The sequence below is a fragment of the Rana temporaria genome, chromosome 2 (genome assembly GCF_905171775.1).
Source record: "Rana temporaria chromosome 2, aRanTem1.1, whole genome shotgun sequence".
NCBI lineage: Eukaryota > Metazoa > Chordata > Amphibia > Anura > Ranidae > Rana > Rana temporaria.
In genome coordinates, this window is record NC_053490.1 from 393569435 (window position 1) to 393597133 (window position 27699).

Consider the following 27699-nt stretch of genomic DNA (forward strand, 5'->3'; position numbering starts at 1 on the left):
TTAGACATATTTATCCATTTTAACTTGATAAATTCCAAAAAATTCTGAAACAATGTAGCATCTGTCCAAATATTGTTGCAAACATGAATCTTTAGAGCCAGTTCACACTGGGGCGACTCAGCCGCCTGACAAGTCGCGTCCCATTGTATTCAATGGAACCATTCTAATAGGAGCGACGCAAAAAAAAAAAGATTCTTGTACGACTTCAGGGGCGGATCGGGGCGACTTGCATTGACTTCTATACAGAAGTCATTTCGCAAGTCGCCCCTGAAGTCGTCTTCAGGACGCCTTGCCTAGTCGCCCCCGAATCGTGCCGCCCCAGTGTGAACCAGCTCTGATGCCTTTTGTTTACATATGATTCTGCATACAGATGGATCAGGTTAAATGGAAATAAATTTCATGAAAACGCAGTGTCAAATCTAAGCCATTCATTTATGTAAAATGCACCCTTCATACTTTAACCTTTGTATTACTTTCCTTAAAACGAACTACCGTATATACTTGAGTATAAGCTGACCCGAGTATAAGCCAAGGCACCTAATTTTACCACAAAAAAATGGGAAAACCTATTGACTCGAGTATAAGCCTAGGGTGAGAATGCAGCAGCTACTGTAAGCAGGAAAAGAGGGTCAACAATGCCCATTTGCGAGCCTCACTGTGCCCATTTGCAGCCTGACCTCGCTGTGCCCATTTGCAGCCTGACCTCACTGTGCCCATTGCAGCGCTTCAACTCGACCATCCTCTCACGTACATACTGATTGTAACGTTAAGGAATGTGCCATTGTGGATTACCAGAGGGGTCAAATACCTGTGCCACATATACGCCCCACAGGACTTTAAATCCTTCACCCAGATGAGAGAAGACTTTGACTTGACACCCACTTATTTGTTCTTTTACTATCAGCTTAGACACGCTGCACGGGCTCAGTTTGGTTCCCTAGTCAGTCCGCTTGTGACTCCTGACTTAGAAAAACTTTTGCGTTCCCCGGACCGAACAAAACTTATCTTTACCTATTATTTAGCTCTGGCTGTGAACTCTAACCCTAGATTTAAGACATCGCAACAAAAATGGGAATCCCTAGACATTTCTATGACGGAGGATGACTGGTCCGAGTTCTGTGACACTTTGAAGACTTCTGTTATATCCCCCAGGAACAGAGTGATCCAACTAAAAAATTTCCACCAATCTCACTTAACCCCGGTAAGATGCACAGAATGGGCATATTACCCTCGGCTGAGTGTTTTCGAGGATGTGGTCACGCTGACGATTTTATCCATTGCTTTTGGAGTTGCCCCATTGTGCGGGACTTCTGGAAAAGTATAGGATCCTTCCTGTCTTCCGCTTTGGGACTTCCCAATATACTAGACCCCAAGAATTGCCTGTTGGGGGTCCTTGGTGATCTTGCTGTGCCCTCCCAGGTCAAACGATTACTTTGTATCCTGTACTTCTACACTAAGAAGTCTATCCTGCTGACCTGGAAGGGTGCGGCGACCCCAACTAAAGGATTGTGGTTGAAAATGGTTAACAACACTCTACCGCTTAAAAAACTCACCTTTGAGATCCGAAAGAGGAACAAGACATTCCATAAGATCTGGGACAGGTGGCTGGCTAGCCCCCTGACCCTAGCACCTATACAGCCATGAGGGAAGGAACTGGTAACAATGTCCCCTTACACCGTAATACCTTCTGTATGCAGTCCCGTAGGGTGTTAATTATACATCTACACTTTGATGTGTGTCACTTTCTATTCTGATTTACGATCTACATGGATGCACTGATATGCTATTGATACAGACTGATGTAGGTGCGAACTGTCTGTTTTGACTGTATGTACTGTGCCTTTTTTTTTGTGTTGGTTTTGTTTTGTTGTTTTGTGTAAAAAATTCAATAAAAATATCTTTAAAAAAAAAAAAAAAAGGAATGTGCCATCACTGTGGGGAACGTGAGTCTCCCTGGGTGTACTCGTAGTATGGCAGGATCCAGCTGGTTCCCCCGGCAGGTCCCGTTACCATAACACCCATGGTAATTTTCAGCCTGACCTCATCGTGCCCATTGCAGAATTCGATCTGTGTACCCGAGTCCGTGCAGTGTTAAAAACTCGCGCTCCTCCTTGTGCTGTTCCGTGATAGGCGGAACACTCGGTTTCCCAGCAAACACTGTGTTCAGTGTTCCACCTATCACGGACGCCCTCTCGTCCTATCGTCTATCCTGAGTCCGTGCAGTGTTAAAAACTTGCGCTCCTCCTGCATGGACTCGGGTACACAGATCGGATTCTGCAATGGGCACGGTGAGGTCAGGCGGCAATGGACTCAGGTACGCTGACTCGAGTATAAGCCGAGGGGGTAATTTTCAGCCCAAAAAAAGAGCTGAAAAACTCGGCTTATAGTCGAGTATATACGGTAGTAACTTTACAGCAAAAATGTCATTATAAAGTGTTTATTTGCCATAGCAATTATATGAACTTTAAGTGTGATTCACAGCAAGAGCATACTTCTTGTTAACCTTCTGTAGTCCCGAAAGGAACTTATATGATGCTTTCTATTAATTATGCATATACTCTAAAATTTTATGTAAAGGATGTCAAGAAGGCCTGACTCGCAGTCAACTCAATATTGAACCCTACGTACTAAGACTGGAATGCCATTAAAGTTCATGTGCGTGTAAAGGCAGGTGTCCCAATACTGTTGCCAATATAGTGTATTTTCTTTGTTTATTTATTATGGTCAGGAGTAAAAAAAATTATAATATTTGAACCATTTCCTGATCGTAGGATGTCCATGGACGTCCTTAATTTGAAATGGTTATACTGGGATGATGCCCAGTATAATTTTCGAGCACAAAGATTATGATTTTTACATGTAGGAGAGAAATGCCAGAATTGGCCATGTAGGGAAGTAGTCCCTTTAAAAGAGTTTTTCAGTTTTAGAAAGGCTGGTCTAAAAGATGGCTGTCAAACCTTCAGAAAATTCAGCAATATATCTAAAGGAGGTTTTATTCAGTAGTATATCAAGAGACACAATATTTATACTTGCATTACATTTATATCTGTATGTCACTTCAGTTGCAAATGCTGGAGGGTTAATTCTTACATTACCAAGTTGTTACTGATGATTAGGGATGAGCTTCGAATTCGAGTCAAACTCACGTTCGACTCGAACATTGCCTGTTCGACCGTTCGGCCAACAGTGAACAATTTGGGGTGTTCACGGCAAATTCGAAAAGCCGCGGAACACCCTGTAAAAGTCTATGGGAGAAATCTAAAGTGCTAATTTTAAAGACTTATATGCAAGTTATTGTCATAAAAAGTGTTTGGGGACCTAGGTCCTGCCCCAGGGGACATGTATCAATGCAAAAAAAAGTTTTAAAAACTGACATTTTTCGGGAGCAGTGATTTTAATAATGCTTAAAGTGAAACAATAAAAGTGAAATATTCCTTTAAATTTCGTACCTGGGGGGGGGGGGGGGGTGGGTGTATAGTAGGCCTGTAAAGAAGCGCTTGTTTCCCGTGCTTAGAACTGTCCCTACACAAAGTGTAATTTCTGAAGGAAAAAAAGTAATTTAAAACCACTCGTGGCTATAATGAATTATCGGCTCCTAGCAATACAGAGAAAAGTCATTCATAAAAAAAAAAAAAAAAAAATGGGGGCCCCCCAGATTCAATTACCAGGCCCTTCAGGTCTGGGATGTATTTTAAGGGGAACCCCGCATCAAATAAAAATAAATGATGTGGGGTTCCCCCAAATATCCATTTCAGACCCTTTATCCGAACACGCAACTTGGCAGGCCACAGGAAAAGAGGGGGGACGAGAGAGCGCCCCCCTCCTGAACCGTTACAAGTCACATGCCCTTAACATTAGAAGGATGCTTTGGGGGCCCTGTGACCCTGTGACCCCTCAAGGCACCATGTCCCCGTGTTGATGGGGACAAGGGCCTCATCCCCACAACCCTTGCCTGGTGGTTGTGGGGGTCTGTGGGCGGGGGGCTTATCGGAATGTGGAAGACCCCTTTACCCCTTGTACATTGTACCCCTACCATTTCACAAAGAAAGTGTAACAATTGTAAAAAAAAAAACACAGACACTGTTGGGAAAGTCCTTTATTATTAAAAATTTAAAAATAAAAATAAAAGATTCCAGCGGTGGTAATCCACTCTCGGTCTCCGCTCCAACGCTGTCGGTATCCTGCGATGGGTGATCTCCTCTCCGGGGTCCAGCGATCTGAAGATCTCCTCTTCATCCAGGTCCAGGATCCAGCGATGAGATGTCCATCCAGCGCAGCGCATCACCTGTCTCCACCGGAGACACCCTGGGAATGACACGGCTTCAGCCAGTGACAGCTCTTATGTAGGTGAGGATGGGGTCACCCGTCACGTGACCCCATCCCCCTCTGACGCAAGGAAAAACACAGGCTTTTCCAGTGACATATGGGTGAACCCGCCCCCCTCTGATGTAACACAGGTTTGCCGTTACATCAGAGGGGGGCGGGGTCACCCGCACGTCACCTCGAAAGCCTGAGTTTTCCCTTGCGTCAGAGGGTGACGGGTGGCCCCGCCCTCACCTACATAAGAGATGTCACTGACTGAAGCCCCGCCATTCCTGGGGTGTCTCCAGTGGAGACAGGTGATGCGCTGCGCTGGATGGACATCTCATCGCTGGATCCTGGACCTGGATGAGGAGGAGATCTTCTCATCAATGGACCCCGGCGGAGAGGAGATCACCTGTTGCAGGATACCGACAGCGTTGGAGCGGAGATCGAGAGTGGATTACCACCGCTGGAATTTTTTTTTTTTTTAAAGGACTTTCTCAATGGTGTGTGCGTTTTTTTTTTTTTTACATTTTTACACTTTCTTTGTGAAATGGTAGGGGTACACCCACACATTTTTTTTTCTTAATGACTTTCAATGCCTTTTCTCTGTATTGCCGGGAGCCGACAATTCATTATAGCCGTGAGTGTTTTTAAATTACTTTTTTTTCCTTCAGAAATTACATTTTGTGCAGGGTCAGTTCTAAGCATGAAATTTAAAGGAATATTTCACTTTTATTGTTTCACTTGAAGCATTATTAAAATCACTGCTCCCTAAAAAAACTGCAGTTTTTAAAAAAAAAATTTGTATTGATACATGTCCCCTGGGGCAGGACCCGGGTCCCCAAACACTTTTTAGGACAATAACTTACATATTAGCCTTTTAAATTAGCACTTTATATTTCAAACGTTCGTGTCCCATAGCCTTTAACGGAGTTCTAAAGTTCACACAAACTTTTGGTCTGTTCGCAGGTTCTGGTGCGAACTGAACGGGGGGGGGGGGGGGTGTTCGGCTCATCCCTACTGATGATATTGGTCAAGTGAAAGTTGCACATATACTGTATGGCCTGCTAAAGCCCTACTTCGGCTAATGCTGTAACACTTACAACATAGTAAAACTAAAAGATATCATTTGCTCTATATAATTAGGATAAACTCTTACCAATAGTCTTCGTTTGCCTTCAAAATTTTCCAGGAATGCTGGCAGTGACCTTCGTGGACTTTCTGTGTATATTTTCTTCACTGGCTTTGTGAAAATGTCTTCCTCTGCTTTGATGACCTTCTTGTTCTTCTTAGTTCGATCTTTTTCAGTCTTGATCTTTTTATCTGCCTTATCTTTTTTAGCTTGTTTTTCTTTCTTGGGGGGTTTCTCAGCTTTTTCAGCTTTCTTTTTTTTCTTTTCGGTTTTATCAGCTTTTTCCTCTTTTTTCTGTTCCTTTCCTTTCTTAGGTGGAATGTTTGCTTCCTCTATGACCTCTTCCACCTGGGGTGTTGTGGGTTTGCCAAGGTCAAATTTGTCTTCATATTCATTATTTAAAATCTTCTCCACCCCTTTCTTTTTAGGAGGTTTGGCTTTTGTAGGTTTCTTTTGACTTGGAGTAATATCATGAGAACTGTGGTCCTTTCTATCTGTGCGGTTATCCACAAACCGCCCTGTGCTTTCTTTTGTATCATGCACTGTTGTGGTTGTTGAAATAACGGGAGCATCTGTGTGGGACTCATGGACCATTGGTTTGTTTGTTTTGCTTGTAGTAGCAAAGTGCTTTCCTGTCTGCACATGCTGTCTAACTCTGTGTTTATCTGTTCTCACAGGAAAGTAATGTACTGCTGTTTCTGGATCTTTTGTTGTTACTTCAGCTTGCACGTGTAATTTGTGAGTCTCAGGAGTGGCATAAAATTTAGTAGTCCATGGTTTAAGAGTTGTAGGAGGGACTGTTGTAGGTAGCGTTGTAGGTGGTCTTGTTTCTGTAGTTAATATTTGTGTAGTTGCCTTTGTTGGAGGAGGTAAGGTTGTGGCTTTGGGTGTTGGTGTTGGTGGTACTATAATAGTCTTTCTTGTAACTTTTACCCTAGAAGACCTTGTAGGAACTAAATTTCTTCTTGGCTCTTCCTTCTTAAATGTGATTTGGACAGTGCTGCTGGCTTGGGTAGGCTTCACAATCCTTGTGCTACTAGTAGTACTGCTGCTGCTAACACCTCCACTACTTGAACTACTACTACTACCGTCTCCTTCTTCAGATACCTGTCCCTCAACTCCAGCTGCTTTACATTTTTGTACAAAGCCTTTTTGCCTAAGTTTTTCTATTTTTCTTATAGGACTTTGGTCAACAACCTCATACATAGCTTCTAGACGCACAGGATAAGGATACTTTTCCTCAATTTGTAAAGTCTTTTTAAGAAGAACCATACCAAATTTTCCTTTTTCCAGTTTTAGAGAAGTCATCATTTTGGGTACAACTGATGGATCCAGCGACTGTTCTAATATCTTTCCTTCATTTGTAATACGTCTGATTTTTCCTCCTTCTTCTCCTTCCTCGTGAAATATGACAATCTGTTGAATGTGTCTTTCAGCGAGTTCACAATACACATCATTTTTAAGGAGGCTCATCATCAGGCGATAATAGCCATCAGATGCGTGTGGAGCAGAGATAATCCAGACTCTGTTTTTCCCGGCGAAACTTGCCAGGATATTTGGTGAATTTGAAGCTGAAGGGAATCGTGCTGTTCTAGAACGTGCAGAGGTTGCACTGTCGTCTTTCAACATTCTAGCCTGCATTTGTCTAAAAGCAGGCCTTTGCTGTGGGTTAACCTTTTTATCACGAGGTCGACCCTCATCACTCAGCATAATTTGTGATAAATTTCTCTTATTTGAGTCTTTATTTACATTATGAGTTTGTGTTTTAGATAAATTGGGATGTTGTCTCCGATTAGGTATTGTCCTTGTACGAAAAACTCTGTCCTTATTGATCCCCTGAGATCCGTCAGAAGCACAAAGTATCCACACGGCCAGCAAAACTGCTAGGCGACATGTTAATGTCCAGTTCATTGTGGAAATGTCTGCAAAACAAAGCAAAAAAATAAAGCCTATAATTTGTATTTTTAAGTAACATGTAATTGTAATATATTCTGTAAACGAAATAGAAATACAAATAAAAAAATAGGTACTTAAAGCTAAAATCCAGCCCAACCATGTAACAATTTGAAATCTATTCAAAGTATTTTGTTTGGTTTTGGAAAGAGTGGGAAAATGTTAATTTTCTTTCCCATTTATATTTGTCTATGATCCTACTGGGGGGGGGATTTCACTTTCTGTCCCTGCAACACCAAGACAAGAAACGGATGAGCAGTTGTTAGCGAGAAGGGAAGGTACAAGCAGCAATATTACTCTTTTCCTTGTGTTACCTTGTGATGTGATTTTGTTTCTTGCGTGTGTCCCAGTTGGGCAGATTTGCAACCATTTCTTGTTCAGGAGATTGCCCCAACAGGAACAGCAACAAAAGCTTGACATCGGCTCCAACTATGAATGTATCCCCACAACTTTTCTTTAGCAACAGATAGAATAGGGAAGAGTTAAAACACCCGCAATGTTTTTTTTATTGCTATTTAAAAATGTTCATAGGAGTAATTTCCCTTCACTTCTTGTTGCTGAGATGCAACAGAAGTTAGGGAAAATCTTACAAAGTTATGCCCCGTACACACGATCGGAATTTCTGATGGAAAAAGTTAGATGGACTTTTTCCATTGGAAACTCCGACCGTGTGTATGCCCCATCGGAGTAATTTCATCGGAAATTCAGATGAATACCGTCAGAGTTTACATAGAGAATATGTTCTCTTTTCCTCCGATGGAATTCCGTCGGACAAAGGTCTGATCGTGTGTACGAGATTTGAGGAATTCTCCTCTTAGACTGTTGTTCTCAGGTGTCCCCTTGGTTTCCCTTGTTCTGGGGATAATTCTAATGCACACACTTGGATTTTCCGTCGGAAAAACCTTGGCTTGTTTCTCCAACGGAATTCCGCTCAAGCTTGGCTTGCATACACACGCTCACACAAAAGTTCTCCGTCCGTCAAGAACGCGGTGACGTACAACACTACGACGTGCCGAATAAGGTGATAGCCAATAAAGTCTATGTACGTCTCAGGCTGGCTATAAACATTTGCACAAATTATTACATGCATACAGTGAAAAAATGCAGCCAAACACATGGCCATAATTGCTGTTTTAATTTTGGTTTACATACCGGTAGTTAAACCCTACAGACCAAAACCAACCAGTGTTCATGGGCTCAAAGCATACAATACTGCTGTGTTCAGATCAGTGCTAATTTTGGCATTTTTATTTAGTTTTAGTCATAGTCTTTTGACTAAAATGCCATTTAGCTTTAGTCCCATTTTAGTCATCTGCTATTGTTTTAGTTTTAGTCGTAATTTAGTAGATTAAAATCACTAGTACAAATGTGTTCAGTGAATAGGCAGCCAGTCATCAGAGTACGGTAATGCCTTGTGCAGTCATCAAAGTAATGCCTTGTACACACGATCGGTTTTCCTGGCGGTAAAAAGTCTGCCGAGAAAACCGAGAACCTGCTCGGTAGCTTTTTCCCCTACACACGGCCGGGTTTTCCGACAGGAAAACTGCTATGAGAGCTTTGGTGGGGAAACCCGGCCGTGTGTATGCTCCACCGCAGATTTTCCCCATAGGGAAACTGCCGGTTTAAAAACCGCCGGGAATCCGGCAGGAAAAACTGCGATGGAGCATACACACGGCCAGGATTCCCGGCCAAAAGCTCTCATGGGGTTTTTTTTTTAAAAGAACAGCGTGGGGTCCCCCCCAAATCCTTACCAGGCCCTTTGGGTCTGGCATAGATTTTAAAGGGAACTCCACATCAATCTTTTTTTTTAATTGGCGTGGGGTCCCCCCAAAAAACCATACCAGACCCATATCTGAGCAAGCAGCCCAGCAGGCCAGAATAGGGGGGCGATTGAGCGCCCCCACCTTCTGAACTATACCAGGCCGCTTGCCCTCAACAAGGGCCTCATCCCCACAACCCTTGCCCGGTGGTTGTGGGGGTCTGTTGGCGGGGGGCTTATCAGAATCTGGCAGCCCCCAGGACCACCCTCTATATGAATGGGTAGGGGTACATTGTACCCCTTCCCATTCAACATAAAAAGTGTCAAAAAGTAAAAACTACAAAAAGTTTTTGACAATTCCTTATAAAAAAGTGTCCCGCAATGTTCATCCATCTTCAATCACGCCACTCGACGGACCCGAAAAATAGAAGAAAAAAGCTCCACCTCAATGGGAGGCATCCCGCCGGCTGCTGTCTTATCGCTCTGACAGCTATTATATAGGCAAGAGCGGGGCCGACTGGTGATGTTACTGATTGACCCCACCCCTTCTAACATCATGTGCTGTCAGAGGGGGGCGGGTCATCTGGTCTTTTAAAAAAAAGGAATTGTCAAAAAAATTGTCTGTTGCAGTTTTTACTTTTTGACACTTTTATTTGGTGAATTGGTAGGGGTACAATGTACCCCATAAGCATTCACATAGGTGGGGGCCAGATTCTGATAAGCCCCCCTGCTCGCAGACCTCCACAACCACCGGGCAAGGGTTGTGGGGATGAGGCCCTCAAAGCACCCTCCCCATGTTGAGGGCATTTGGCCTGGTATGTTTCAGGGGGGGGGGGGCGCTTGTTCCCCCCCATCCTGTCCTCCAGGCTGCATGCCCAAATAAGAGTCTGGTATGGATTTTGGGGGACCCCACGCCAATTTTAGAATTTTTTATTCTGGCATGGACTTTCCCTTAAAACCCATACCAGACCCGAAGGGGAGAGGAAGTAAACCCTCTTAAATTAATACAGGAAAAAAACACCTGCACGAGAAAGGCATAATGAGCTAGTTTGCATAGCATACTAGCTCATTATGTGGCACTTACCTGAAATCGAAGCCCCCGAAGTGCTCCTCGTTCCCCTCCACCGCCGCTGCCATGTCCCCTTGCAGCTTTTTCCTGGTATTGCCACTCCGGCGCTGTGATTGGCCAGAGCGGCGATGACGTCACTCCCGTCCATTCAGAATGCCGGGACGCTCAGTGTGCCTGCGCCGTAGACATCGGTGCAGTGTTTTCTGCTTATATCTCCTTAACCATGTAGGTTAAGGAGATATTTCTTGCACCTACAGGTAAGCCTTAATCTAGGCTTACCTGTTGGTGCAAGTTGTCAAAGTGGGTTTACAACCACTTTAATATTCATACCAGATCCAAAGGGCCTGGTATGGACTGGGGGTGGGGGAACCCACGCCATTTTTTCCCCTTGATTTGTAATCTTTATTGCCGGGAGATGGTAATACATTACATCCGCGAGCAGTTTTAAATGACATTTTTTCCTTTTAGAAATTTAATTTTGCTGCGGGACTGTAAAACACATCATACAGATGCACAACTTTAAAGGCAGACTAAGGGGACCCCCCAGGCTTGATATTTAAAGGAATATTTCATTTTTATAGTTTCACTTCTTAAAGGGGTTGTAAAGGTCCAATTTTTTCCCTAAATAGCTTCCTTTACCTTAGTGCAGTCCTCCTTCACTTACCTAATTCTTAGATTTTGCTTTTAAATGTCCTTATTTGTTCTGAGAAATCCTCACTTCCTGTTCTTCTGTCTGTAACTCCACACAGTAATGCAAGGCTTTCTCCCTGGTGTGTCCTGCTCGCCCCTTCCCTTGGACTACAGGAGAGTCAGGACGCTCTCTACGTTACAGATAGGAGCTGTCTGTTAGTGGGCGTCCTGACTCTCCTGTAGTCCAAGGGAGGGCGCGAACACGACACTCCACACCAGGGAGAAAGCCTTGCATTACTGTGTGGAGTTACAGACAGAAGAACAGGAAGTGAGGGTTTCTCAGAAGAAATAAGGACATTTAAAAGCAAAATCGAAGGATGAGGTAAGTGAAGGAGGACTTCACTAAGGTAAAGGAAGCTATTTAGGAAAAAAAAATTGTACCTTTACAACCCCTTTAAGCCTTTAACCCTTTCACCGCCAGGTCCGTACATACTGAGCTGTGAAATTGGGGGATAGTCTTTCACAGGTACTGGTTTCAAACTCAGACACAGAAGATTGTATTAAAAGAGAACTTGAACATGCAGGATATCCAAATGCTCAAAAAAAAAATGTTTTTGCATTGATACATGTCACCTGGGACAGTACCCTGGTCCCCATACACTTTTTAGCGCAATAACTTGCATCTGAGCCTTTAAAATGAGCACTTTTGATTTTTTATGTTTGTGTCCCATAGACTTTAATAGGGTTTTCATGTTCACACAAATTGTCTGTTCGCATGTTCTGGTGCGAACTGAACCAAGGGGGGGGGGGGGGGGGTTCGGCCCATCCCTACAGTGCATTGACGCTGGCTGTCATCAATGTTAAATTACCACAGGCTTTCACAACTAAAATATTGCATGACTTCAAAAAATAGGGCATGTGGTATTTTAGTAGTATTTTTTTTATGAATTTTAAAAACATTTTTTAAAAAACGCTGTGTGGTATCTTACCGCATACTCGATTGCAGTAAGATACCGCTTAGTGAATGGAGCCCATTGTTTGTCATATCGCATTGTATTGTTTCACTGTGTTGGGACATTCATGGGTCACATGTTGGTTTTACTTATTATTAATAACACTGGTTAATTTATAGTGGGCATTTAGTTGGCCCATTTGGCAAACTGCAAACAAGTACATTTGAAGTCTACATGGCCACAAACTTGAAACATATCCCTACCGATTGTTAATAAAGAGCCACACAGTAGGCTGAATTAGACAGCAGCACAGTACCATGCAACTAAATTGTTTTGGGTGGTCTGTGATGGAGAACACATTTGCTATGTTGCTGTTTGAGACATACACAGATACAGTCTGCAACATGCATAAATAAAAAAACAAAAAAAAAACATTGTAATTTTTATAGTCTAGGGACCGTAAATAACAGAGCTACTGTATAGGTCATGGCAGGCAATGTTTGCAAACTGGTGAGTGTGACCTCAGCATTGCCCTATTTGTGTAAAAGTTAATGTCAATAGGGGGGAAGGGCAGTCCTCAGCTAATAGAAGAGGGGAGGGAAAGCAGCAGTGATGTACTGCCAGACAGTCAAGCAGGGAAAGGATTAAAGCAGTGATAGGGTTGACACCTTTTCGTCAAGCCAAACCCAAACACTTTTTGTAGTACATTAAATTACCTCTGTACAAAGCAATGCACAGCAATTTTTGATGTAGTATACACTATACATACATATATTTTTGTGATTAAATACGATTTCTAGTCATATACAGTATATATGGTTAGTCCCCCTTTACATCAGAGTCAACAGAGTTCCCCTTTAGATCTAAAAACCACAGAGTTCCCCTTTACATCGGAATGCACAGGGTTTGTTCCCCTTTACATCTGATTCTGCAGTTTCCCTTTACATCTGAATCTTCAGGAAAGGAGTGCAGAGGGTATGATGGGAGCAGTATGTACAGGAGAGGAGTGTAGAGGATATGATCCTGGGAATATATACAGGAGAGGAGTATGTACAGGAGAGAAGTGTGGAAGGTATGATGGGGGCAGTATGTACAGAAGAGGAGTGTGGAGGGTATGATGGGGGCAGAATGTACAGGAGAGGAGTGTGGAGGGTATGATATGGGCAGTATGTACAGGAGAGGAGTGTGGAGGGTATGATGGGGGCAGTATTTACATGAGACGAGTGTGGACAGTATGTACAGAAGAGGAGTGTGGAGGGTATGATGGGGACAGTATGTACAGGAGAGGAGTGTGGAGGGTATGATCAGGGCAGTATGTACAGGAGAGAAGTGTGGAAGGTATGATGGGGGCAATATGTACAGAAGAGAAGTGCAAAGGGTATGATGGGGGCAGTATGTACAGGAGAGGAGTGTGAAGGGTATGATATGGGCAGTATGTACAGGAGAGGAGTGTGGAGGGTATGATGGGGGCAGAAAGTACAGGAGATGAGTGTGGACAGTATGTACAGGAGAAGAGTGTGGAGGGTATGATGGGGGCAGTATGTACAGGAGAGGAGTGTGGAGGGTATGATCAGGGCAATATGTACAGGAGAGAAGTGTGGAAGGTATGATGGGGGTAGTATGTACAGAAGAGGAGTGTGGAGGGTATGATGGGGGCAGTATGTACAGGAGAGGAGTGTGGAGGGTATGATGGGGCAGTATGTACAGGAGATGAGTGTGGACAGTATGTACAAGAGAGGAGTTTGGCGGGTATGATGGGGGCAGTATGTACAGGAGAGGAGTGTGGAGGGTATGATATGGGCAGTATGTACAGGAGAGGAGTGTGGAGGGTATGATGGGGGCAGTATGTACAGGAGAGGAGTGTGGAGGGTATGATATGGGCAGTATGTACAGGAGAGGAGTGTGGAGGGTATGATCATTGCAGTATGTACAGGAGAGAAGTGTGGAAGGTATGATGGGGGCAGTATGTACAGAAGAGAAGTGTGGAGGGTATGACAGTGGGCAGTATGTACAGGAGAGGAGTGTGGAGGGTATGATGAGGGCAGTATGTACAGGAGAGAAGTGCGGAGGGTATGATGGGGCAGTTTGTACAGGACAGGAGTGCAGAGGGTATGACAGTGGACAGTATGTACAGGAGAGGAGTGTAGACAGTATGTACAAGAGAGGAGTGTGGAGGGTATGATGAGGGCAGTATGTACAGAAAAGGACTCTGAAGGATTTGACAGTGGCAGAATTGGAAGGCATTTCTTGCAGTGTCTGTGGGGTGACCAGGGAGTGATGTTGTGAAGATAAGGGAAGGAAAGTGACCATGGAATTATGTCCCTCAGCTGGGGGGGGGGGGGGAGAAAGCAGCTCTGAGTGATATCTGTCAGCTGGATGTATGAAGTGGCCTGGGGGTGATGCAAGCTGGGCGGAGTTGGGGGCTGAGAAGTAGTCAGATAGTGTTCAGCAAGAAGAGCTGGCTGGCCACTGCTAGTAATCTAGCTAACACACGAAGATATCGGCGGCCAGCCCTGAAGAAGAAGACACCGCAGAGCGAGCGGGAGAAGAACCGGGGCCAAGATGACAGCGGAGAAGATGGGAGAAGACCCCCGGTGAGCAGAAGAAGACCCCGGGTGAGCGGAAGAAGACCCCCGGAGAGCGGAGAAGACCCCCGGAGAGCGGAAGAAGAAGGCTCCCCTCCTAAAAGAGCTAAAGAAGACGGGGGGCCCCCGGAGCTGACTAATAAATTACTTTAAAAACCCTGTGTTGTGTGTTTTTTTTTCCTTTTACAATTTGCCTCCATGTGAATCGGTAGAGGTACGATGTACCCCATATTCATTCACCTAGGGTGGGGGGCCGGTATCTGGGGGCCCCCTTATTAAAGGGGTCTCCCAGATTCCGATAAGCCCCCGCCCACAGACCTCGACAACCAACGGCTAGGGTTGTCGGGAAGAGGCCCTGTCCTTATCAACATGCAGTGCGCCCCCCTGCCCCAGAGCACCCAACCCCCCCCATGTTGAGGGCATGCAGCCTGGTACGGCTCAGGAGGGGGGCGCTCGCTCGTCCCCACTCCTTTCCTGGCTGGCTGGGTAGCGTGCTTTGGATATGGGTCTGGTATGGATTGTGGGGGGACCCCCCCACGTCAGTTTTTCGGCGTAGGGGGGTCTCCTTACAACCCATACCAGACCTAAGGGCCTGGTATGCTCCTGGGGGGGGGGAACCCATGTTTTTATTTAAAATTTGGCGTGGAGTTTTCCCTCTCAGGATTCATACCAAACGCCGCAGCTAGAATTGGCGGGAATCCAAGTCGGATCTCCCGTCGCTTCTATGACGGCTTTGTCTCCATCTCGGCAAGCCAGCTCGGCGATGGGGCTCGTAAGTGGTCAATCTCGCCAAGAAAGGGAGCGAGATTGACACAATATCGCGGTCACCTACTGTATGTCTGGGACAACAAAGATAGGAAGGATAGTCTGTGACATAAACATCATACCAGGCTAGCTGCCAGACACTACTGGGTATTGTAGAGAGCAGACTTTAGTTGTAGTGGTTACAAAATATTGAGAACAGGGAAGAAGAAGGTCTTGGTTTCACTTGACCTCTCTTTTTCTTATTCTTCTATCTATAGCTCATCAACGAAGCCTGCTCAGAAGAATGTAATCTGAAAAACATTTCAGCCAACTGAATGCCTGCAGTGGCACAGCTTCCGTTTATTGAAACATACAAACTTTATTGGGTCTATGGGGCCTAGGGGCTGACAACGGGGCACAAAAAAGTTTATACCCTCATGCCTTTCCTATGACATGGATTACTGGAAATCTCCGTATATCATTGTTCTGTTTTACCCCTTTCTAAATTACCAAAAAAAAAGCATCAGCAAGCATAGAACCTGTGTGTGGTGGTCCTCAGTTGCAAACAAAAAGTTTGAAAGCCATCCAACCTCAAGCCTTGGTATAGCTACCCACCTTTTGACACCTATAATTTAGTCATTATTTAGAAGGCAATATTTTGTTTTAAAGTGGTGTGATTTTCATATTTAGAATCTCAACATTACAAAGCTGTGAACATAAACATCAAATAGCACTTTTCTTCTGCAGAGTGTATGCTGAATATTTTGAACCAACTGAGAATGTCAGAACGAAGAAAACTCATATTCCCTGACATCCATGCTATCCAAAAGCAGAGTTTTCAGTATTACATAACTTTTAAAAGTTTCCTAACCTCTTTATCATGGGCATCACCTAAAACAGCCTGATGCCTGATATAGGTGTCCATTTATGAAACTGATCCGCGGTGATCCCAAGGATCACAGTCCATTAACGGTTTATGAAACAGACATGATCGGGGGAGAACATGTTTTCCCCTGATCATCTCTACACAAAAAGAATCCATCATTGACTGACACAGAAATGGACAGTTTATGAAGCTGTAATCTCAGCACTTCACAAGCGATCTGAGTCAGAATTTACACTCCCCGATTCACCAGCTCAGAGGCGGAGAATCGTGGAGTGAAGTGTAACGGTGTCAATTTGCTGTCCCCTCAAAATAACTCAACACACAGCCATTAATGTCTAAACCGCTGGCAACAAAAGTGAGTACACCCCTATGTGAAAATTTCCAAATTGTGCAAAATCATCCATTTTCTCTCCCCGGTGTCACGTGACTCGTTAGTGTTACAAGGTCTCAGGTGTGAATGGGGAGCAGGTGTGTTAAATTTGGTATTATTGCTCATACTCTCTCATACTGGTCACTGGAAATGGCACCTCATGGCAAAGAACTCAAAAAAAGAATCGTTGCTCTACATAAAGATGGCCTAGGCTATAAGAAGATTTCCAAAACCTTGAAACTGAGCTGTAGCATGGTGGCCAAGACCATACAGAGATTTAACAGGAGAGGTTCCACTCAGAACAGGCCTTGCCATGGTTGACCGAAGAGGTTGAGTTCACATGCTCAGCGTCATATCCAGGGGTTGTCTTTGGGAAATAGACGTATGAGTGCTGCCAGCATTGCCTCAGAGGTTGAAGGGGTGGGGGGGTCAGCCTGTCAGTGCTCAGGCCATACACCGCACACTGCATCAAATTGGTCTGCATGGCTGTCATTCAAGAAGGAAGCCTCTTCTGAAGATGATGCACAAGAAAACCTGCAAACAGCTTGCTGAAGACAAGCAAACTAAGGACATGGATTACTGGAACCATGTCCTGTGGTCTGATGAGACCAAGATAAACTTATTTAGTTCAGATGGTGTCAAACATTTATGGCGGCAACCAGGTGAGGAGTACAAAGACAAGTGTGTCTTGCCTACAGTCAAGCATGGTGGTGGGAGTGTCATGGTCTGAGGCTGCATGAGTGCTGCTGGCACTGAGGAGCTACAGTTCATTGAGGGAACCATGAATGACAACATGAACTGTGACATACTGAAGTAGAGCACGATCCCCTCCCTTCGGAGACTGGGCCGCAGGGCAGTATACCAACAGGATAACGACTTCAAACACACCTCCAAGACAACCACTGCCTTGCCAAACTCCATAAAAGCCTCTTATCCGAGCATGCAGTCTGGCAGGTCAGAAAACAGAGGGGACGAGTGAGCACCCCACCCCTCCTCAACATGGGGGTGGTTTGGGGTACTAACATTTTTTGCAATATCAAAGGTGCACATAACTTTAAGACTTGGCATATTTGGTATCTATTTACTTGACTCAACCTCATCTCTTTAACTTTACCAAAAAATTGGCATTGTATTGTGTGTGTTTGCACTAAAATTTATTTTATTACCGTAATATTTTTCCATTAAAATTTGCATTTGATAAAAAGTTGCACAAATATGTAACAAAGTTTTGCAACTATCATCTTTTTATTCTCAAGGGCCTCAGAAAATATAGAATGTGCAGGGGGTTTAGGTAATTTTATTGCCAAAACGTTTGCTCTAGAGCCAAACTAAAATGTTGTATTCAATTTTTTTAAAGATTTTTGTTTTTTAACCGCTTAAGGACCGAGCCTCTTTTTGACACTTGTTATTTACAAGTTAAAATCATTATTTTTTTTTGCTAGAAAATTACTTAGAACCCCCAAACATTATATATTTTTTCAGACAACCTAGATAATAAAATGGCGGTCATTGCAATACTTTATGTCACACCGTATTTGTGCAGCACTCTTACAAGCGCAAATATTTTTGAAAAAATACACTTTTTGACTTAAAAAAGAACACAACAGTAAAGCTAGCCCAATTTTTTTTTTTATATTTTGAAAGATAATGTTACGCCGAGTAAATTGATACCCTACATGTCATGCATCAAAATTGCTCCGGCTCGTGGAATGGCAACAAACTTTGACGCTTAAAAATCGCCAATTTTTTTTACAGGTTACTAGTTTTGGGTTACAGAGGAAGTCTAGTGCTAGAATGATTGCTCTCGCTCTATCGATCAGGGCGATACCTCACATGTGTGATTTGAACACTGTTTCCATATGCGGGCGCGACATACGTATGAGCTTGTTTCTGTGCGCGAGCTCAGCGGGATGGGGTGATTTAAAAAAAAATCTTATTTATTTTACTTTTTATTTTTTATTTTTACACTGTCCTTTTAAAAAAAATGGGTCACTTTTATTCCTATTACAAGGAATATAAACATCCCTTGTAATAGAAAAAAAACATGACAGGACTTCTTAAATGTGAGATCTGGGGTCCAAAAAAAAAAACAACCCTCAGATCTCATCTTCATATTTACACTTACATGCAATAAAAAAATAAAAATACATCTCTTTTTTTTGTGCAAAAAAAAAAAATCCCCTTTAAGACCATTAGGTGGAAGTTACGTTTGACGTCGCTTCCGCCATTCAATGTTATGGAGCCGAGCGGGGGCTATCTTTCCCTCACTTGGCTCCAGGCTAGGGTGACAATGACCACATTTCCAAACAACCATTCAGGGACACCCCCCTTTCCAAAAATCAGCTTGTGCTGTAACAAACCACAGCACAGTTAGAGCCCATTCACACCTAGGCGTTTTGTCGCCTGTAGCGCGACGCTCACAAACGCCAGAGGGACCAAAATACATGAAAGTCTATGGGGATGGTTCACATCTGAACGCTGATGCGCCTGACGCCCATCGCCTGTAGCCAAAAAAAGTTCCGGACCCTTTTTTGACGCGCGTATCGGGCGGTTTGGGCGTATTTGAGCGTTTCCATTTCCCATAGAAAGTAATGGAAACGCTCGATTCAATCGACTTGCGCGACAACGGGCGTTTGCTACGGGCGTTTCGTCGCTTTAATCAATAGAACTCGTTGCCCATGCAGAAGATTAAAAAAATCTACCAACATAGCAACAAGTGATGAAAAGATGATAGTTTTTCCTATTGGCTAAAATAAAGAACGTCAAAGTACAAAAACGTCGGACAACGCTGTATGCAAACGCGCAAATAAGCATGAATACGCGCGACAAACCGCCGGAAAAAAACGCCGAAAAAAACGCCGAACGACCGACGCTCAGGTGTGAATGCAGCCTAAATGGACACAAGAGGCGGGATTTATGATTTCTCCAATCACAAGCAGAGGGCGGGGACTGTGCTCCTCCAGGCATTCCTGGCCAGGACAAGTACTGTCAATGAGTAAAGCGGTGATGTGGCAGCCTTTTTTGGGGGCATCAGATTGGCTTGGGGGGTGGCTGTGTCAGTTTCATTCCGGGACACTGTATTGTCCTGGAATGAAGGTGCCCGGGACAGACCTGCAAAATGTGGGACTGTCCCGGGCAATCCGGGACACGTGGTCACCCTACTCCAGGCCTCAGGGTCAGGGGAGAGGACGCGATAGTCTCCACTGCTACCGACGGCTCCGGTAAGCAGCGGTGAAGACCGAAGAGGTGATCTTGCGGTGAATCCGCCGCAGAGAGCACTTTTATCCTAAAGTGCACCGCCCGTGTTTCAGAAAATACTGGGGTTATGGCAGCTAGCTGGTATTTAGCGTCAAAGTACCAACATACAATGACGGTGATTTGCGCTAAATGTATTTTTTATTTAATTTATTGTTTACAAACTTAAAAATTAGCATAAATATTTAGTTTTCATTTTATATTTGGAATAACTTTTAATGTATCTTTTCCTAGACTATTCCTAGACTATTTTATATTATCTGCAGTATGTAACATGTCTATTGCTTTTATCTGCATCTTGCTGGAGAATTTACATGCATATTAAACATTGCGATACATTTTTATGTTTTTTTTTGCTTCCACAACCTGCATGAATATTTTTCTGAGTCATATCATTCTCAACCCTCCCCCCAACCTCTTTAGCTTCTGTCTCTGCACAGCCCAACATTTGGCTTCCTGAAATCTTTTTCATAGTCTCTCCGCTTTGGCTGTTTGAACAAATGCTGCAATGTTTCCCCCTTTTCCCTGAATGGTCAGCTGTATCAATATGGCCTAATATATTTGCAAAAAAAAGTAAATTTGCTACATGTGCAGTTCTGTTGCAGGCTGGAGGAATGCCAGTGAATTGTGGGTAAAGGCAGCAGTACAAAAAGGGTTAAACCCTTCTCTAAGCGACAAGAAAAGTAAACTTTTGCTGGAGTAAAAAATAAAAAAATAAAAAATGCAGTAAAGTTGCAAACATAGGTGTAAAAACAAACCAAAGAGCACGCTATTCCTGTAAAAAGGATCATTCATTCAAAAGCTATTGAATTAAATTACAGGTTAACATACTTTTCTTTGGAAAAAGCAACCGTAAGAACCACATGATCTTATTTTTAGCTTAAAAATAAAATAAAAACAAAATTTAAATACCGCCAACTTGCAAAATAGGTTCAAAACACAGATTTCAATCAACAAACCTGCCAACTCCTACCCCACCCATAATAATTGTGCCCCCTAATTATGCAACTTATATAGTCAATGCATTTCTTCTTGTACTTTCCGATCACGTCTGGAAAAAAAAAAAAAAAAAGTTGGAACGTTTGGAAAGAAAACTTTACACGGCTGACATTGAAAGGAATGACGGTTGGCGTGAATGTTAAAGGTTGTGATTGATTACCTTGTCTCTCCTGCTACCAATTACACATCCATTTCTGTCCTGTGATGGAGTCAGCTGTCCTCTTCTAACATCTGGCTTTTCAAACACTCCTTGTCTTCTCCTTCATTTTCAACTTCTGCTTGGTCCTTTGTTTGTGGAAGGGATGAGTATGGATTAATCGAAACGTGTAGTCTTGTCTGCAGGAAATGACACAATTTCTCACAGGCCACTGTTTATTCTGCTCCCCAAACTCCTGCTTCCTGTTCACTTTTATAATTTTCTTTTAGGGAGGAAAAAAAAAGAAGAAAAAAAAAAAGTCTGCTGCGCTCTAGAACTAATTCACACAAGAGCAAGCAGCCACTGCAAGCCAGAGAGAAAATTTGGGAAGAATTTAACTGATCAGCACAACACCGCCTCCTGCCCAATAGAAGTACTGAGGGAGGGCTGAGGACTCTCATATTCCTGTGGGGTTGAAACATTACACATCATCAGAAAGCAAGGACAGATGTTCGTTACATAGGCTAAATTTACTTACTTTCTGATTAATGTTTGCTTCCTGTAGTTCGAAGTTGATGTAAACCTAACTACGACATTTCATTTGCTGTAAAAAAAAAAAAAAAAAGTTGTATTTTTTGCAGGCTGATCTCTCGCAGCCTGCAAACACATTCTCCAATGATGGCATAGCTCCCAACTGTCCCTGATTTCGAGGGACTGTCCCTGATTTGAAGCAATGTCACTCTGTCCCTCTTTCCTCCCTCAATTTGTCCCTCATTTTGGTCTGATCTATATAATTGTATATAAAATGCACTTTTTATTAGGGCTGTTACTGATTAAAATTTTCGTGCTCGATTAATTGTTTTTTTTTTTAAATCGACTAATCGACACATACAGATACAACTACTTTTAGCTGATTTCCTTGCAGGCTGATTCCAAGTGCAGCTACCAACCACTGGAAAAATGGATAGCAGGATACCAAAAACACACAAAGGCAGCGCTCGATGGGAATAGCATTAAAACTTTTATAGTCTTCAAGTAGGTAACAAAATAAATATTGCACTGGAGATAAAATCGATGTAGCTAGTAATACGAGTGCGAGTAATATCAAACGGTAGCAAAAGCAGTCATAAAAACCTGTAGCTAAGTATGATGCTGGTATAAAAATGTGTACAACGATACCACTGCTGAATCCAGATGAGGAGGGGTTAACATCAGTCCGTAGGCATGTAGATGTCCCATAAAGGGAACTATCACAACTCCCGGTGGATGGCTGTAGAATCTCAGGTTGATAGAGGGAAGTGTAACAGTCCTTGCGAGTGGCAGATAGTAAGGTCCCGCCGGAATGCAGATATGAAGGCACAGCAAAGGAGCCCTTCAGATGGACACGGCAAGCCCCGCCGAGGTCCGTGATGTCACCGGATCTCCGACGGAACTCCCTGAAGACCCTGAAGCCAGCGTAGAGGTGAGTACTGATCAAGAATTTTGATTGATGAAGAAAATTAACGATTAATTAAGGAATTAATAGTTAATTTCCACAGCCCTACTTTTTATCTTTCAAATAGTATTTCCCAGTGCTAAACCTTTCATCCAATTTCTAAATTGCTGCATTTGTCAATTTTAAAAGCCAATATAAAGGGATAGGAGTGGTAAAAAAAGCACTTGTGGATTTAATTAACCATTTTTTTGGTTAATTCTCCTTTAAGGGGTGTGACAGGGGGTGTGTTCTATACCCACATACGTTTTCTAGTAGGTGTCCCTCATTCATGTTGGGAGGTATGTGATGGCTGCATAGCATCTCCTAAGCCTCATACATACACGATCGGATTATCCAACGGGAATTGTGTGATGACAGGCTGTTGGAAAATCTGACTGTTTGTACACTTTTTCCGCGGACAAATGTGGGATAGCAAATATGAAAAAAGTGTAGCGCTTATTTTTGTGAATGAATCCGTTAAAACCACATCTTAAATGTTGCTAACAGACATATATGTAAAGTCTTAATTTCAGTGACACCACGTGACTGGGTATAGTCAGTGAAAAAAAAAACACGCGGCCAATAAATCAAAAACGAAACAGTCCTCTATTGAGACCAAACACAAATAACAATCCAAAAATATAAAGAGAATCAGCAAGGTTGAAGTTGAAGAATCCCTCATGGATAGGACCCACTCTGTGAGAGGATAGAAGCACCACCACTGATGTAAGAAGGAGGCTTACCAGATGGTGTTGACATGGAGAGGTGTATACCATTCAAGTCAAGCCAGGCTTATACAATCAATCGACAAGATGGGTCCAGCTGGTCCTGAATCCGCATATCAGTTGACACCGCAAATTTTAATAAACACCAGGAACTGTAACATACATGTAGTCATGTTGGAGCCACAGACAGGGTAACCACATAACATGCGTAATGAGAAAAAACTCACATAGTGTGATACCGTAAAAGGTAGTATTTATTAAAAAAGATTTCAAATTGAACACTTACATTTGGAAGAGCATCACATATATCATAAGCATATCATAAAGTGCAGGAGCGATGTGTGTGGATGGGTTCACCCGACGCGTTTCAACGAAACAGTCATCTTCTGGGATGTAATGTGGGAATTACACCCCACATGTGGGATAGCATGCTTTAAAATTGTCAGCCAACAATTGTGTGTTGTCGGATTTTCTGATCGTTGGAACAAAGCTCCAAAGTACAAATACGCATGCTGAGAAGCAATGCTCACCATAACACAAAATTAGCAGAAGTTGACCAAAGGGTGGCACTAAAGAGCTGAAAAAACACGTAGTTTCATGTTTTTTGGCCGACAATTCTTTGCCATTTGTATGCAATATAAGTTCCTGGCCAACGCCCTTCGGACAAAAGTCCTACGCTTTGTCCGATGAAAATCCGATCATGTGTACGAGGCTTCAGAGTGGGTTGCCAGATGGTGACAACAGTGGACCATGCCTTCGTAAAGCTGGGTATACACGCAAAAATGTATTCTCCCATCCAGACAACCAGATTACACAGTTTGTGTAGTTATTTAAGTGGTTATTAGCTTGATATATCATTTAGTTAAGTGAGACAAATGAACAAGTGAATGAAGGGTCACCATTATTATGAGGACTGATTAAAAAACAAAAAATTAACAGATTCCCCCATCCACACAAACGAGGTAGATGGAAGAATCATCCCTGCTGTGCCGTTTTATTCTGACAGCGGGACTCCTCCACTGTCAAAATACACTGATCAGTGTGTAGACAGGGAGATTTTATTGCTGCCCCAGCCAGGAAGTAAAGTGTTAATTGTGTTTCCCGGTTCTTTTCTTGGCAGACTTTTCTGGGTCCGATCCACTGGTTGCGTATATCATAAAAAGAGACAGGGGTTTGTACCCAAGGGCCTTGGGGACTTGCACGCACATGGGAGGTTCTTGAAAGTCTGTGTTACCGTCGCTCCGTCCTGTTGGCCTGCTGAATATGCAGAGTCCAGAGTGACAATTATTGCATGTCTGCCCTCAGAACCCTGCTACAGCTGGAGGAGCTTCTGGGATTTGCAGTCTGCTCTGAAGATTTCAATCTTCGATACTATCATCATGGACTCTTGTGCAGGTATGCTGGGGCAGCCACAAACCTGAGTTAGAGACTAAGGATGTTAAGAAAAGACTGCAATTTATATTAAACTGTTGTGTTAAATTATTCTTCAGTAAAAATTTTGAAATTTTGCCTGAAGTAACTCAAGGGGTGTATTGCAAGTAACCGGTACATATAGTCTACAGCACGGGTCACTAGGCACATTGGGGTATGAAGATAATGGCACAAGAGCTAATACAGCGTGAAGATACAGTAGTTACCAAGGGTAATGAGGGATTATCTAGCAGCTTGTCATAAGCGTGTACATATGGCAGGTGGGATAACTTCTTCCAGGAGGAGTTGTTGTCGGCACTTTCTCCGTGAGCCGGTCTGTCTCCCATGGCAAATGCCTGAGCGCTTGGATTTTTGAAGCTTTGAGCACCTTTGCATTACACTGAAATGCACCTTTTACCATACAATCCACCTCCTGTGGATGTACATCAGATAGTAAAACCTCACAGCATCAGAGGTCAGGTCCTATTCATAAATCTTGCACAACACTGTACCCTTTAGAGCAGGGGTGGGCAATTATTTTTTCGATGGGACCACATGAGAAACTAAAAATATTTTGGAGGGCCGGGCCAAAAGGCTAAACTCAATACTGCATAAAATCAATTGTATTTCTTTATAAAAAGCAGTAAATATCATTGTTGGACAACTGGTACAAGTACTTGTTATAGTTAAACAATGAAAAAGTGAGGTTGCCTTACAAGAAAAATTTTTTTATTAAACAAAATTTCCCAAAACAATGAACATTTTTCACTATTTGTGACTCATATTAGTGAAAATTATGGTTTATGTATGTCTTATTGTCTTAGTGATTGATTCACATCACAACTTCATTGATAGCTTTTTTTTGTATGATTTTTAGTTTTGCTCATTACTGCCACACACGTGCAATGCATGGCTGCATGTGTGTGGCAGTGATGAGCAAAAGCAAAAATCATACAAAAAATAAGGGTATCAATTTCAAATCAATGATGTTGTGATCTTAATCAATCACTAAGACATACATAAACCAGTGTGCCATCAATTGCTGCCAGTGTGCCATCAATTGCTGCCAGTGTGCCATCAATTGCTGTCAGTGTGCCACCAGTGTGCCATCAATTACTGCCAGTGTGCCATCAATTGCTGCCAGTGTGCCATCAATTGCTGCCAGTGTGCCACCAGTGTGCCATCAATTGCTAAAAATGAAAATGACAATAAATGGTGAACAAAGTTCAAACAAATCAAGTGAATAGTCCCGCCACACGGGCAATTTGGTGAATTAATCTCCCAGGTGCACAAACGAAATCCACAAGAAAAGTGCTTTAAAGGAAAGGATCCTCCACCAAGGTTAAGAAGGGCCTCTTACCGGATGGAATTGATCTCCAGGTTATAAGAGATCTCACACAGCATGATAAGAGGTACTAGGATAATCGCATAGACAGCCACAGCATAGGAATCCTTATCACAGCAAGTCCTCATAAGCCAGAAACTCCCCAATAGATCATCCAGATGTATGCAAGAAAAACAAAGGCTCACATAGTGTAAAATCCTTATGTTTTAATAGAAAGGGGTAGATGCAAATACACTTACATTTAGTAGTTGAAAAACGTGCACATAAAAGCCGGCCAGCTTTGGAATCACAGCCCGTATCGGGTACAAGGTACGCGGTGACGTCAGCACGCCGCCTCCCAACGTTTCGTCGCAAAACTGGACTTGATCCCGTGATCAAGTCCAGTTTTGCGACGAAACGTTGGGAGGCGGCGTGCTGACGTCACCGCGTACCTTGTACCCGATACGGGCTGTGATTCCAAAGCTGGCCGGCTTTTATGTGCACGTTTTTCAACTACTAAATGTAAGTGTATTTGCATCTACCCCTTTCTATTAAAACATAAGGATTTTACACTATGTGAGCCTTTGTTTTTCTTGCATACATCTGGATGATCTATTGGGGAGTTTCTGGCTTATGAGGACTTGCTGTGATAAGGATTCCTATGCTGTGGCTGTCTATGCGATTATCCTAGTACCTCTTATCATGCCGTGTGAGATCTCTTATAACCTGGAGATCAATTCCATCCGGTAAGAGGCCCTTCTTAACCTTGGTGGAGGATCCTTTCCTTTAAAGCACTTTTCTTGTGGATTTCGTTTGTGCACCTGGGAGATTAATTCACCAAATTGCCCGTGTGGCGGGACTATTCACTTGATTTGTTTGAACTTTGTTCACCATTTATTGTCATTTTCATTTTTAGCGCGATCTTTTTTCCCTTTAATCTGTTTTTGTGTAGTATAACACTTTTGATCGCAGCTTCACATAATAATTTTAAATTAAGCGCAATATTTTCTTTGTACTATGCCATCAATTGCTGCCAGTGTGCCATTTAAAGTTTATTTTCATACATTTTTCTCAGTTGTACCTTATCCTCTTAATTTGTCTCCTTTTCCCATTCATTTCTTCCTTTTTTCCTATTCTCATTTCTCTATCATCTTTTTATTTTTCACTCGTATTTTTTCTCTTATTTTCCTCTGCTTTTCTGTTTTCCTTATTTTTCTCTTTATATAGTCCCCTTTTTTTTCTATCTGTTCTTCCCTCTTCTTCCCCCTTTTTTATCTCCTTTTTGCCAGTGCCACCATTCATCTTTATCGATTTACACTTTCCTGTCTCCTCCTCCATTACCCCCTTTCTCGTTTACCTGTTTTGCTTCTTCTGTGTCTCCTTTACTTGTCTCCCGATCTGATGGCTTCACTTCACACGTGTCTTCCTCCCTCCTGTTGTTTTTTGAATGGACGTAATCTGTCTGGGTGGGCGGGGTCTCCAGACATCATACGTCATCAGCGGCCCCATCCCTGGCAGCGTCGGCGTTGCCTAGCTACTGCAGGCAGCAGAGCGTGTGCGGGGACAGCAATAGCTGTTTTGATTGGATCCAACCTGCTTCCTAGCAACCACGGATCCCTGCACAGCACTCATGCTGTTCAGTGTCTCCGGCTTCTCCCAGCCCTGCTCTGATGATAGATGACATTGGGCAGGAGAGCCTGGAGACTAGAGGAGACACAGGCACAGCCGCATAGAGGGAGGTAAGCGGTGACCGCGGCCTGTGTTAACCCTCTCCAGGCCGCGGTCCCCGCTTACCTCCCGCTGTGCGGCCCGGTCATAAACAAATATCGGACTGCGGCCACCCCGAACCTCACTCAGCTGCGGGCCCCATAGCGCCCGCGTGGGTCGCTATGGCGGTAGTTCCGCCACGGCCATCCACTACAATGCTATTTCTAGCGATCCGCCCGGGGGCCGGATTAAAAGGTCCGCCGGGCCGTATACGGCCCGCGGG

General features: G+C 43.3%; 1 protein-coding gene across 1 annotated transcript in view; it reads right to left on the reverse strand.

The window, feature by feature from the left end:
* Positions 1-21164, reverse strand: part of CCDC80 (coiled-coil domain containing 80) — a 149690-nt gene extending 128526 nt beyond the window's left edge. Inside the window, exons 1-2 of the mRNA XM_040338054.1 lie at positions 20801-21164; positions 5465-7359 (exon numbers count right to left, since the gene is read on the reverse strand). Coding sequence (XP_040193988.1) covers positions 5465-7348 — 1884 coding nt within the window. The 5' untranslated portion in view covers positions 7349-7359; positions 20801-21164. The remainder of the gene's footprint in view (positions 1-5464; positions 7360-20800) is intronic.
* Positions 21165-27699: the final 6535 nt, after the last annotated feature.